Source organism: Marmota monax, unplaced genomic scaffold, assembly GCF_021218885.2.
Source record: "Marmota monax isolate L192 unplaced genomic scaffold, Marmota_monax_Labrador192_F-V1.1 WCK01_AAM20220418_F8-fsc00076, whole genome shotgun sequence".
Lineage (NCBI taxonomy): Eukaryota > Metazoa > Chordata > Mammalia > Rodentia > Sciuridae > Marmota > Marmota monax.
The window spans coordinates 8076920-8089913 of record NW_026692843.1 but is presented as its reverse complement, the minus strand read 5'-3'; the positions used below and the strand labels follow the sequence as shown (position 1 = coordinate 8089913).

Here is a 12994-nt window from a genome sequence, read left to right as displayed (position 1 = left end):
CCCTTAGGCCCTAGTGTTTCCCCAAGGACCAAGCCAATCTGGTGCCCTGGGCTCTGCCAGGGGCAGAAGTGGTCTGGGCTCAGGACTTCCCCCATCTGTCCTTCCAGGGACGTCAAGCCTGACAACATCCTGCTGGATGAGCAAGGTGAGCTGGGAGCCTGGGACGGCGGAGGGAGGTGCTGGGTGTCCCGCCCATAAGGACAGGCCCCCAGTCCTGGGCAGTCACACGGGGCACTTCTTGCAGGGCACGCACACCTGACCGACTTCAACATCGCCACCATCATAAAGGATGGCGAGAGGGCGACAGCCTTAGCTGGCACCAAGCCCTACATGGGTAAGCCCAGGCAGCTGAGCCCCAAGTCTAGCCCTGCCCCTGGCCCCAGTCCTCACTCCCACCCTGTTGGCCTGCAGGACTGGGCTTGTGCCCTGGCCCTAAAGTCCCAGCATGGTGATGGAGCAGACCTGACAGATGTCCCAGTGGCTGGTGCAGAGGGGTTTGAGGGGTGCAGGACAGCAGTGGAACATGAGGACCAGATGGCCCCTGTCACACGTGGGGTGGGCCCTGGAGGGAGCTGGGTGGGCTGACTCAGCCTCGCTGGGCCGAGGCAGAAGGGAGCTGGCTGTCCCTGGTGGGAAGGGGAAGGGGCAGGGACCACTGGGGCGGGCCTTCCTGTTCACCCCTGGACACAGCCTGTTCTTGAGACCTGTGAGGTGCCCAAGTGTCAGGGTGGCCAACCCCTCAACAGCTCAGCTATTCTCTCCCTCTCTGTCGGGAAGCTCCGGAGATCTTCCACTCCTTCGTCAACGGTGGGACTGGCTATTCCTTCGAGGTGGACTGGTGGTCAGTGGGGGTGATGGCCTACGAGCTGCTGCGAGGATGGGTACGGAGCCCTGTGTCACTGCCTGGCCCCTGCCCCCAGCTGGCCGCTCCCTGCATGGGGTGCCCCAAGAGTCAGGGAGGGACGAGGCTGCCCCAGTCCCTGGCGAGAGTTCACATGTGGCGAAGGGCCTGGGTTGATGATCTATGCCTGAGCCAGAGAAGGAGGGAGCCAATCTCAGGGTTTCCCAGGGATGGTGAGTGGGCCTGCATTCGGCCCCTGCCAGGGGACAGGACAGAGTGTCCAGCAGGGGCTGCCTCCTCGGAACTCACTGCAAGCAAGGCTCCTGTTGGGCCCTGTGCTCCTCCCCCAGGGACCACGGCCAGCCTGGGGCCTGGAGGCTGCTGCTGCCCTGGGTCTTGTACTGCCCTCTCCAGCCCCTTTCGGGGGCACCATACCCGCTCAGCCACCCCATGGGACCCACCTTGAGGAAGCAGCTCCTCCTGGTCCTTTAGGTCCTCTGAGGGGAGGTGCTTCCTGTCCAGATGGGCTTTGGGGCTGAGATGCAGGGTTCACCCAGACGTAGGCTCCTGTCCCGGCTCTGACAGTGGAAGCCGTGCCCAGGCTTTGCAAGCACCTGGGCTGGGGGTGGGGCTCTGGGATGCTGGGGGTGGGGCTCTGGGGTGCTGGCACTGGTGCCTGGCACTGTTCTGGGTGTCCTGGGGTGAGCACACCTGGCGCAGTGCCTCCTGCCCACAGCGACCCTATGACATCCACTCGAGCAACGCCGTGGAGTCGCTGGTGCAGCTGTTCAGCACCGTGAGTGTCCAGTACGCACCCACCTGGTCCAAGGAGATGGTGGCCCTGCTTCGGAAGGTGAGCCCCACCTCCTCTGCACCCACAAGGATGCGCCCCTCCACGCCCTCTGAGCTCGGGCAGCACTCCTCCCCAGGGCACAGACCCCATCACCAGCACTGTGCCCTGGCCCCCGTGGTGGCTCTTAGGTCCCAGCTCAGGAAAGCCAGGCTGGTTCCTGGGTGTGTGTTTTGAGATCTGGTAGCAGCTGTGTCTTCACAGCAGCTCAGGGGCACTGGCCCTGGGCCAAGGCACTGGGCACCTTGCCTGTCAGATCCTCGCGGGGAGCCTGGGCACCGGGGCCACTGGTCACCACACCCACTTCACATGCTGAGAACTCGGGTGTCGGGCCATCCACACTGCACTCTGGCCTCCTGTGCCCCTGCCTGTCCCCTTGGCAGTGCACATGGCCTGTACCGCCCCTCCCAAGGAGCAAACCAAGAAGACTCCAGGTCACCTGTGCACCTCTCAGGGCTGAGCTCTGTCTACAGCAGCAGAGGGGATGTCAGCCTGCAGGGACACAGGGCCATGCTGTGGCCTCAGTAGTACCTACCCCCATGGACCAGGCTGGACTAGGAGCTGTTCCTCGCTCAGAGAACCATTCTTTAAGTGGCTGGTGCTTCCAAAAAGAGCAGAGTCAGAGCCTAACCCAGGGTCAGGACAGGGTGTGGAAAGAGGCCTTCTCACAAGACCCGTCTGGCTCCTGGCTGGGCTGGAGGTGCCTAGCTGTCAGAACCCTGCTGCCCTGGCCCCTTGGGGCTTGGGGAGTGTGCACAGGTGGGAGTGGCTTGCATTAGTGACTGTCCACATGGTACCTGCAATTGAAGGGAGAGCGTTAGCTGGGCCTCTGCTGCCACCTGCTGGTATCCTGTCAGCATGCCCCTGAAGATCCTGTCCTGGGGTGCCAGGGCACCCAGGTCAAATTGTGCCTTGGACCACATTGCTTTCCTGACCACGATTCTTTTCCTGAAATCAGTGCCACCTTTCCTGTGTGCACTTTGGATTTCTGAACTCAGACCTGGCAGGCACCCCCCACCCCTCCCAGGACCCTGGCTTGGGACAGGTGGCCCCTCCTCAGTGGGGTTGGCTCTGGGTCCTGGCTGGCGGGCTGCCCGTCTGATGGGAGCCTCATTGCAGCTTCTCACGGTCAACCCCGAGCACCGGTTCTCCAGCCTCCAGGACATGCAGGCAGCCCCGTCGCTGGCCAACGTGCTGTGGCATGACCTGAGTGAGAAGAAGGTGGAGCCGGGATTCGTGCCCAACGTAAGCAAGCCTGCGCTCAGAGGGGCTCCAGGGCCAGGCGGAGGGCCAGGCTCAGTGCCCTGTCCCTCCACAGAAGGGCCGCCTGCACTGCGACCCCACCTTTGAGCTAGAGGAGATGATCCTGGAGTCGCGGCCCCTGCACAAGAAGAAGAAGCGGCTGGCCAAGAACAGATCTCGAGATGGCAGCAGGGACAGCTCCCAGTCAGTGAGTGGCGGGCTTTCCTCGGGGTCCCCTCCACTGCCCGTGCACGGCACGCAGAGCTCCCTGCACCGTGTTCTGCAGGCATCAGGATGGGACACGCATTGGCAGGTCCAAGGGGTGGTCTTTCTGCAGACCTGAGAAGGCCTGAGGCCCCCCTTCCAGCCTCCCAGAACCCTGTCCCCCATTCACACAGCTTTCCTGAGCCCCTTGCTCCTTCTGAAATGGGCCATGCAGTGACCACTGTCAGTGCTGGCTGTCAGCACTGTGGGACATGCGCGGGAAGTCCTCCACACCACGCCCAGGCGCTTGGCTGACCAGGCGCAGTGGTGTCCAGGCGCGTCCGTGCCCGGTGCGTTAGTGTCTGGGGCTGCCATGCCATGCCAAATGACCACACCCCAGTGGCTGAGACAACAACAGCATTTTGTTTCATGGTTCTGGAGACCCAAGTCCAAAATCAGGGTGTGGGCAAAGCTGTGCGCGGGAGGAAGCCCTTTCCTGCCCTCGCGGCTCCCGGGGTGGTTGTCAATCCTGAGCCTTCCTGGGCTGGGGCATGAACCACCGCAGTCTGCCCCCATTGCCACATGGCCTCCGTCCCTACAAGGACCCAGTTGTATTTAGGGCCCACTGTACCCTGCCATGCCCTCATCCTAGGTGGACACCTGTGGATACCTGTATCTGAGTTAAGTCACCTTCATAGGTGGCAGGGTTAGGTCAGGAACAGGTTTCTTGTTGCGGGGGAGGGGGGGCAATTCAGCCCATAATCCGGGGTAGAGCTTGTGTGCACAGAAGAGCAACTGTGGCTGTGAGTTGGAGTCAGGTGACGGTGGAGGCGGTCACTGTCCTCCTGCCCCTGAGTCTGTGTGAGCCTGTGGGGGACACTCAGGGGTGGCCCAGGCCCCCACCCCTGGGAAACTTCCCCAGGCCTGGTGAGCCCCTTGTCCTGGGTAGAAGATGGGCATGACTGATGTGGGGTGCAGGGCTGGCGTCATCTCTGGGGTGCTGAAGTTTTTCACGGAACACCGGCCCATCCTCCGTCCCCCTGTCCTGCTGATGGCGCCCTGGAATTGCAGGTGAGGCGCTAGTCACCAGGTGGTAGGAGGTTCTCCCTTGGAATGATCAGGCTGCACTTAGGAGGGCACCTCCAGGTCAAGGCCTTGGGGTGCGGGAGCTGCCCCAGGTGGACGGGTCTTCATGAGGAGCCCAGGGCGGGCAGTGTGCAGAGTTCAGAGGGCCACACCAACCTCGGGCAGATGCTGTGGAAGGGAACAGGTGGTGGGGGCCTGGGCCTTGTGCGGGGTCTGTTGTGGGAGTGTGGCTGGAGGGTGGACGGTGCTGAGAGGTGCCACTAAGGGGACCCAGTGCTGTTTGGGAAGATTAAGAACCTCGAGCCTGGGCGGTTTTACTCGGCAGTTTTCCTTTGATGCAGCTCACACACCGCACAGTCCACCCGCTGGCGTGTCCAGTTCCGTGGTTGCTGCGTTTCTTGGGGTCTGCCCACCACCGCAGCAGGTGTCAGAACTTCTCCACAAGACAGAGTGGCTCCCAGTGCCTCCCCCTGCAGGGCCTGGTGTCCCCAGGCTGCTCTCTGCCTCTGGTGAGCTGCTCTCGTGGAGCTGGGCAGCCCGTGGTCTTTCGAGGTCGGCGTCTTTCACGTGGCACGGTGACCTCAGTTCAGCCATGCCTTTCCACACATCAGTCTGCATCTCTCTGTTGCTGGAAGTCACATCTTATCTGTGGGCGGATTGCAGTTCACGTGCCCGTTCGGCCGCTGGTGGGTGTCTAGGGGTTCCCGTGGCTGGGCCCCTGTGAACCGTGCTGCTCTGAACACACGTGTGCAAGTCCTCGCGTGGGCTCGAGCGCTCGCCTTCCCGGGTTGTGCCCAGGAGTGACGCTGTCGGGCCACCTGACGCTGCCGTGCCTCAGGTCTCAGGAACCACCACGCTGCCCCACGGCTGCACCGTTCTGATTCCTGGTGGCAGTGTGAGGGCTCCACTCCTCACCCTGCTCTGGGTCGTCGCTTTATGCATGGTGCCGTGGCGCTGGCAGTGGGTGGCGGCTCGTGAGATCTGCGGTCCCCGACCAGCAGTGAGCAGCGTCTTCTCTGGTGTTCCTTGGACACTTCCTCCAGGAGGCGTCTCCGGGTTCCTTTAAAGGGGGTTTTCTCCTGGAGGCCACCCGACGGCTTCTCTTACCTGGTGTATTTCCGACCACTCACAGCGGGACGTGCGGAGCACTGAACTCCTGCCTGCTGTGTTTCTTTCTGTGGTATGCGGCTTTCTTGTGTTAGTCCCTCCTTGTCCCTCTCGGTCTGCCCTCTCTGGTTTTCATGAGGCACTGTACACGATTCTGCTTCACCTTCTGCCTTAGTGCGTCGGTTTACTTCTTTTACAAATGTGGTAGTGGTTGCAGAATTTGCAAAGCACCGTTATCTCCCTTCGGCCTCCAAGAAGCACTGCTCCCACCCGTGGAGGTGCCTCCGGTCTGCTTCTCCGTCCTGGTGACATTGCTGCCATGTACTGTCACATTGTTGTCTTAATAATGATCTTTCAGGTGGCTTAGGAAGGGAAACAGAAGGCCTTGCCTTCCCTCTGTGCCTCCCTGAGGCTGCCTTTCTGGTGTGGACCCACCTCTGGCCTGCCTACGTGCCCCCTGGGGAACTCCCCACGTTCCTAAGGATAGATGCTCTCCGTTGGTGCTCTGAGAAAGTCTCACTTTCCTTTGCATTTGAAGGGTGATGTCCCTGGATTCAGGATTCCAGGTCAGTGCGTTTTCTTTGGATGCTTGGAGCCTCTCCACGCTCTTCTTTCTTGCATAATCCACAACAAGAAGTCTGATGCAGCTCTTTGCTTTGCATTAAGCAGGATCTCCCCCGGCTACTCTCAGGACTGTTCTCAGTGGCCCTCTGCAGGTGGATGTGCTGGGCCAGGCGTGGGCAGGCTCAGGTTCATCCCGCACGGTGCTCTCTGAGCTTCTTGGATCCCTGGTTTGGTGTCTCACTAATTTTAGAAAATTCTGAGCCATTGTTGGGGCTTGGTTCACCTCTGGATTTGGGGGTAGTGACAGCCCTTCATCCCCTCTCTGGTGGGCCCAAGAAGAGTCGTGGCTCTTGCATCTGATCATCCTTTTCTAGCTGTGAGTGTGGGAGAGGCAGAGCCACAGTTCTGTTGACCCCTGTTTCTTTGCAGGGTCGTTCACTTACGCATTCTTGATGCCAGTGCCTTGTCGGGGGTCTGCAGTCTGGTGCTCGGTTCTGCGGCCCTCTTCTGACGGCGTCACTGGGCAGCTGGCGCTCAGCTCTGCGGCCCTCTTCTGACCGCGTCACTGGGCAGGACTCTTTTCCATTCTGCTGCTGTCTGTTGTCCCGTGTCTTTCTTTTTTTTCCCTGTGATTTGCCACATCGAGGAAGCATCACCTAAAGTCACGACGATTTCCTTCCCTGTCTCCTCCCAAGCCCATTTTGAGCTGGTTGTCATGTGTGGTGCCCCGTGAGGTCCTGCGGTGTCCCTCTGCCCGAGGACTTCCAGCCACCCCACTGAGCTGCTTGGCAGTGTGTTCAGAGGCCAGCTGACTGTAAGGGCAGGTTTGCCTGTGGACACACAGCTCTGCCCTGTTGGTCTGCATGTCCCCTCGTGCCTGCACACCCGTCTTGATCACGGCGCCTGTGGACTCAGTGCTGAATTGGGAAGCAACTCTCCGCCTTTGTTCTTTTTCAAGATTAATAGCCTGTTCTGGGTCCCTGGCGTTTCCAGCACATCCTGAGAGGTATGGAAGCTTCCTCTGAGCTTCTTAGCAAGTCTGTTACAGAATTAGGGGCCACAGCCTGTCTAGTACCACAGGTAACATCTGGGGTCTCTACTGAGTCTCGGCACGGACAGGCGCTCCACAGATGTGCATAGCCATGAGGATTTGTGTGCATGTGTATCACTCGGGAGGGGGCTCCAGCAGCTGTCGCTCAAGGAATAGGAGAAACTGGCGAGGGGTGGCCGCCAGGCGGAGTCCTGTAGAGAGTGGCCTCAGCCTAGCCTGCTGCGGCCTCTGGGTGTGGATGTGATGCAGAGGTGGCCTGCTCTGGGGACCTGGTTGTCCTCAGCCCTACGCTGACCAGCCACTTGTTAGGGGCCCTCCAGCCCTGTGTGTGTTGGCAAAGGACTCTCCAGCTGGCCAGTGAAGAAGGCACAGGTGTGGGCACTCAGGAGAGGCCCTGCGGAACCTGCCAGGAAGACGCTGCACAGGCTGCTGTCAAGTGTGCCTGGAGCCTCCTGAGAGGAGTGCTGTGTAGACAGGGCTCCTGGTGGCTGAGTGTTTGCAACAGCCCACCGTCACCACTCGGAGCCACCGGTTCTAGGAGCCTTCGGGGAGCATCTCCTTGGGCTCCTGGGGCCCTCTCTCCCCCGGAGAGCTTGGGTGTGCAGGTCCAGTGGGTGGGCCCCACCTCGCCTGTGGTCCCCGCCCCCACCCCTGCCCCCACAGGGTCTGCACTCAGGGCAGCGCGGCTGGCCCTGTTCCCGCGCCCTGGTTCTTCCCCCGGTCATGCCTCCCTCAGTGTCAGCATCTTGCTGGTTCCCTCCTGCCCCACACCACACCTTAGACCTCGCCCAGAGGGGCCTGACCTCTGTGTGCGTGACTTTCTCAGAGCAGACTTGGTGCACCTGGGCACTTGTCATCAAAATGAGGCTGGGGGTGCAACACAGCAAGGTGCCTGGACTTCCCGGGGCAGAAGCCCACCCCTTCTTGATGATGAAGGTCAGTCCCCTGTCAGGATGGTGCCTCCTCTGGGAGCCACCCCAGTTGCCCGCCCGGTGCTCTGAGGCACAGCACTTCACAGAGAGGAGAGGGCTCTAGAGATCTGCAGAGCAACCCCGGCCTTCAGCCCAGCAGTCTGCACCTGCTGCACATACTGGCTGAGGAACCCCCTGAGACTGGCAGAGACCCCGGGGGGACTGGGCTGAGCAACTGCAGGGCTCACGCGTACCACCCAGGTGTCCAGCCACGCGCTCAGAAGACGTTGCTCAGGACTGGGGAAGATGAGCTGCTTCCCAGACTCCGAGACACCTGCCACAGTGCCTGCTTCTCTCCTGCTGCAAGGAGGACTAGCAGTGACACCCTAAGGACCGCATCACTGGGTCCCTAAGAGTAGTGGTAATGGGACATGCTCCTACATGTCAGAGAACTTGTCTCCCACGCTCTGGGGCACTGACTGACAAGCGCACTGGGACCTGCCACTTCCTCCTACCCGGCAGAATGAACGCGGCGCCACCAGGGGTATGAAGGTGGAGCACCATCTGGTGACTGAGGTTCTGGCTACTTTGTGACAGAACAGGGGCAAGAATCCAGAAGCACACTGTTGTCCTTGGGTGAATGCCCGTATCCCTGCCCCTTGGCTGGCTGAGCAGGAAACAGTGTCCCCCTCACGGTGGCCACGGGTGCAGTCCCTGCCCGTCTCTGCTGGTGGATCTGCCCTGGGTCAGCCACTGCAGGTGCAGCTACACAGGGCCCACCCTCATGGCCCTCAGCCATCTGGTTCATGCAGGGCCATGATGGGACCACCACCCTCTTGCCCTAAGGTGGAAAGACAGAACCAAGACCAGAAGTCTTATCTGTCACTGCCCCTGCTGACACCCACTTTGCTCCCCATCCAGGTCAGAGGTGGGATCTGGAAAGGTGGGGTCGGGAGGTGGGGGAGCAGTTTCGGGGATGGCTGTCTAAGCTCTGTGGAGGGATCGCTGACGTGGAACTGGGCACAGCTGGGTGTCGTTGACCTTGTGGCCCAGGTCTCCCAGTGAAGTAATCTGCACCCCAAGTTCACCGTCCGTCAGCTCTGCGTCAGTCCCCTGGCATGTGTGCGTGCTGGGGGTGTGATCCCAGGCCCCCGTCAGCAGACTTCAGCACACAGTGCAGCTAACTTGTCACCGTGCTGTACCCTGGGTCTCCAGAACGACCTCAGTAGCCGAGACGTCACGCTTCGCCATCGTGGTCCCACTTCCCTCCTGTGAAGGCAGCTATGTCACCGGCAGGGGGCTGATGGGAGACAGGGCTGCCTGCAGTGGGGTCACCTTGGCTGCCTTCAGCCCCTGGGAGACAGCGCGGGTGGGTCTCTGGGCTGCTGGGCCCGTGCCAGGGGCTCTAGCTGAGCATGTGCTGGGACCCTCTTCCACCAGGCCTGCGAGCTCGCAGCCTCCTGGGTGCAGACATGGCTCCTGGGCAAGCGCGGGGTGCCCAAGGCATGCCGTCGCTGTGACAGGGGGCCTTCCTCGAGGGCCGCCACTCCCCGTCATGGCTCAGGTCAGAGGTGGGGTAGGATCTGGAAAGGTGGCAGATGACTGGCCTCGCCCAGGTGGCCCATCCTGGCGCCACCCTGACCCGTGGCCTGTTGGTGCAGTTGCCCACCTCGCTCTGCAGGTTGAGGGCAGCTGCCTGCCTTCTGCTCCTGGGGCACGTGGCCTCCCCCACAGGTGTGACCGCATCTCCTGTCCCGTGCCCCTCCCCAGCTCATTCCTGACCACCCCCCGAAGGGCGCATCCTGGGTCCCTACGTGGAGTCGTGGTCTTCTGGATCTTTGCTCTTGAGCCTCCTGACCCTTCTCTTCAGCATTCTCTCAAGGGTGACCTGGAACCACCAGGAGGGACCAGGCAGAGCAGGCCATGATTCCTTCCAGGTTTCCAGGAGCTGTCCCACACAGGTGGAAACCTGATCCCCGCGCTTTTGCCAGGAAATGGATTGCCAGCCGTGGGAGAAAGTCCTCATCAGTAGCTGCCCCTAGGCTGGCTGTTGCCCACCTGCAGCCCCCCGCAGCCCCCCGGCCGGCTCCCAGGCCTGCTCTCCTGGCCTCCTGGTACATGTTATCAAGGCCTCTTCAGCAAGTACCTCTCTGACCTGAGCAGGCCCAGCACTGCCCCACTGGCCATGCTGCTGGAGGGGCCAGCAGCAGACCCTGAGCAAGGCTGGGTGGCATGACCTCTCTGCTCCGCAGGGAGGGGTCTGCTCTTCCCCCAGGGTGAGGGGCCACCTGCAGGCTCGGCTTCACAGGGGAGTCAGGGTCAGTGATCTCTCCCAGGCTCAGGGACAACTTCCCTGCAGGGCCTTGGCTGGACTCTGGTACTCCTGGTACTCTCAGGACTCAGCAGTCTCTGGCGCGGTCTGGGCTCAGGCTGCATGAGGCTGCTGCGGAGTGTGAGCGCCCCCTGCAGCGCGAAGCGTCCCCCAGGGGCCCGGGCCACGGGCACCAGAGCTGCTGGGGAGTGCTGGGGATGCCGCACCCACCGCCCTCCCTGCGGCTTCCGTCCACAGGAGAACGACTTCCTGCAGGACTGCCTTGATGCCATCCAGCAGGACTTCGTGATTTTCAACAGAGAGAAGTGAGTGGGGCCGAGACCAGCAGCCCCGCGCCATTGAGGAGGCTGGGCAGTGCCCATGGCGGGAGAGGTGGGAGGCCCCTGTTCAGGTTCCTTGGTGGGGACGGAGTTCCTGGGCACCTTGGGGTCAGCAGCCAGGGTCTGTTGGGGAGACACTCAGCCACTGCTCAGATCAGGCTGATGGCCTCCTGCTGGCCGCCAGGCCCTGCTACTCAGTCTCTCCTTCACTCAGCAAACCTGCCTTGTCAGGTAGGAAGGGGGCAGAAAGGGCCCAGGTGGCTGATGGGGCAAGACAGGCCACACAGCTGACAACCTGCCTCGGTGGAGGAAGGAAGGCTGGTGCAGGGAGACACAGGGGGAGTAAAGGCTCCCCCTTCTGGAGAGGCGGGGAGGGCTTCCTGCAGGAGGTGGCTCTGCACCAGGACAGCAGGACGTGGGGGACAGTGTGAGGCTGGCTGAGGACACTGGCCCGTCCTGGGGATCAGAGAACAGGGTGAAGAATGGGCTGTTCCAAAGTCGCTGACCCTAGACTGGGCACTAAGCCAGGCCTCCCTTCAGTTTCTGAGCGTCACGCAGTCAGGCAGAGCTGCCCCCAGGCTCCCTGCTGTGCCCAGCCCGCCTGGTCGGGAGATGCCCAGCACTGGCCCTGGGGGTACCTACACCATGTCCTGAGGAGCACATCCCTGTGTCCCCTCTCCAGGCTGAAGAGGAGCCAGGAACTCACCAACGAGCCTCTCCCGGCCCCGGAGACTGCAGCTCCACTGGAGGCCACGGCAGACAGCGAGGAGGAGCCCGTGGCCCTGCCGGCCTGCCGCTCCATCTGCCCCTCGGGCGGGAGCAGCTAAGCCGCCTGGGCAGAGAACCGGGGTCTTCAACCTTCAGGCTGCTTTGGAGACTTGGCCCACCAGGGAGGGTGCAGTGGGCTGACGGCCAGGCCTGCCCTCAGCACTGCCATGTGGGTGCCCGTCAAAGGTGGCAGTTGGACAAGGAGGGCTGGTGCCACCGGGGCCCCAGTTACCGCAGGGTGGAAGGCACGTGAACTGCCTGCTCAGCCCCTCTGCTGGACGGCAGGTCGAGAGGCCAGGGTGGTGCGAACACGGCTGGAGTCCCCGGCTCTCCAGCCCCTAGTGGACCCAGCTGTACAGTCTCCTTTCCAGGCCCTGCTTCCCAGGCTATGGGAGGGGCCGCGTTTGCTCCTTCTTGTATACCAAGGCAGGGCCTCGGGGGAGGGAGGGGGAGGAGAAGGGAAGGCCAGAATGTTTTCTAGGTACACACTGTTCTGGCAATTTCTGCTGTTTCTGTATAGTTTTCACCTCTGAGAATTACAGCGTAAGAACTTCTCTGTCCAGTGTTCTGTGTCCGAACCCCAAGGGGACCAATGCCTGCAGTCACGTGGAGAAGGCTATGGACTGGGGCAGCTGGGGTGGGGGCGTGTACGGACCGGCTCCTGCTGGGGCACAGCCTCCCCAGGCCTCAGGACCGTGGCATGCACACATCCTGGGGCCCCAGGGCTGGTGATGGACACCGCCAGGTCAGGGTGAGGTGTGCACACATGCTGCCGGAGGCTGGAGAGTCTTGGGCAGCAAGTGTGGCCCCGGAGGGCTGGGCATCAGGGCTGGACCATGGGTCTCCAGGACAGGACGGCTGCCTGTCATGGTCGCCAGTGTTCTGGAGTCAGACCAGGACTGTGTGAGCAGCCGCACCAGCCTCTCCTGTACTGGAGGAGGTGGGGCCCAGCTCCGTTCACCCAGAGCTCCATCCGCTGCATGGGCTTACTTGGGGGGAGGGGTGCATTACCTGTGGCCCTCCCAGGACAGCAGCCGCACCGGGCACTGTGGTGAGTGTCTGAGTCTGCGCCTGCAGAGCCACCTCTGCCCCAGCACACGCTGTCCCCTGCCCAGCTGGGGTGGAGGACAAACTGGCTGTGCCAGGAGCAGAGCAGCAGCTTTAGGCCCTGCCACTCCTGGCCTGAGACCCATGGGAACTGATGGCAGGGCCCTCAGCAAGGCCAAGGCCACAGACTCCACACGGTGTGCACACCAGAAGGGACACAGTGCCCAAGTCGCTACCAGAAAAGGAAATGCAGCCCAGCCAGGTGGCCAGGCCCCAGGGTGGGCCCAGAGGAGGCCACGCTCTGGATGGAAATCCAGGGGTGTCAGATGTGCAAATGAGGGAAGATTTTGAGGTTTTGTATCCACGCGTAAACCCAAGAAAGGACGGGTGTCCAGTGCCCCACTCCTCATTGGGACTGTGGGCACACAGGCATGGTGGACATCAACCTGGGCGGAGCTGGGGACTCTGGCTTTGAGGCCGCACCAATCAAATGTGTCTGGGCCACAGGAAGCCCAGGACAGATGGCTGAGCACAGGAGGGGCCTCTCCAGGGACCTGTGGGGACCAGCACAACTTCGGGTGGACCCTCACTCAGACGTGTGCTGATGGTCCCCAGGGACATGCCCTTGGTCAACACTGAGAACTGATGCCTCAGGGGAAGAGAGTGGGCAG

At 61.9% G+C, this 12994-nt stretch overlaps 1 protein-coding gene across 5 annotated transcripts in view; it reads left to right on the top strand.

Annotated features, from left to right (window-relative positions):
- Stk32c (serine/threonine kinase 32C) overlaps positions 1-11830 on the top strand; it is a 66333-nt gene extending 54503 nt beyond the window's left edge. For 2 of the 5 annotated variants that reach the window (XM_058580767.1, XM_058580768.1), the window contains exons 5-12: positions 108-145; positions 245-334; positions 778-881; positions 1578-1694; positions 2811-2936; positions 3010-3141; positions 4116-4208; positions 4565-8342. In XM_058580767.1, the coding sequence (XP_058436750.1) occupies positions 108-145; positions 245-334; positions 778-881; positions 1578-1694; positions 2811-2936; positions 3010-3141; positions 4116-4208; positions 4565-4921 (1057 nt within the window). In that variant the 3' untranslated portion in view covers positions 4922-8342. Of the gene's footprint in view, positions 1-107; positions 146-244; positions 335-411; positions 757-777; positions 882-1577; positions 1695-2810; positions 2937-3009; positions 3142-4115; positions 4209-4564; positions 8343-10425; positions 10494-11190 lie in introns of those variants that run through there. The other 3 variants (XM_046448845.2, XM_046448846.2, XM_046448847.2) reach the window with 3 other exon arrangements.
- The last annotated feature ends 1164 nt before the right edge of the window (positions 11831-12994 follow it).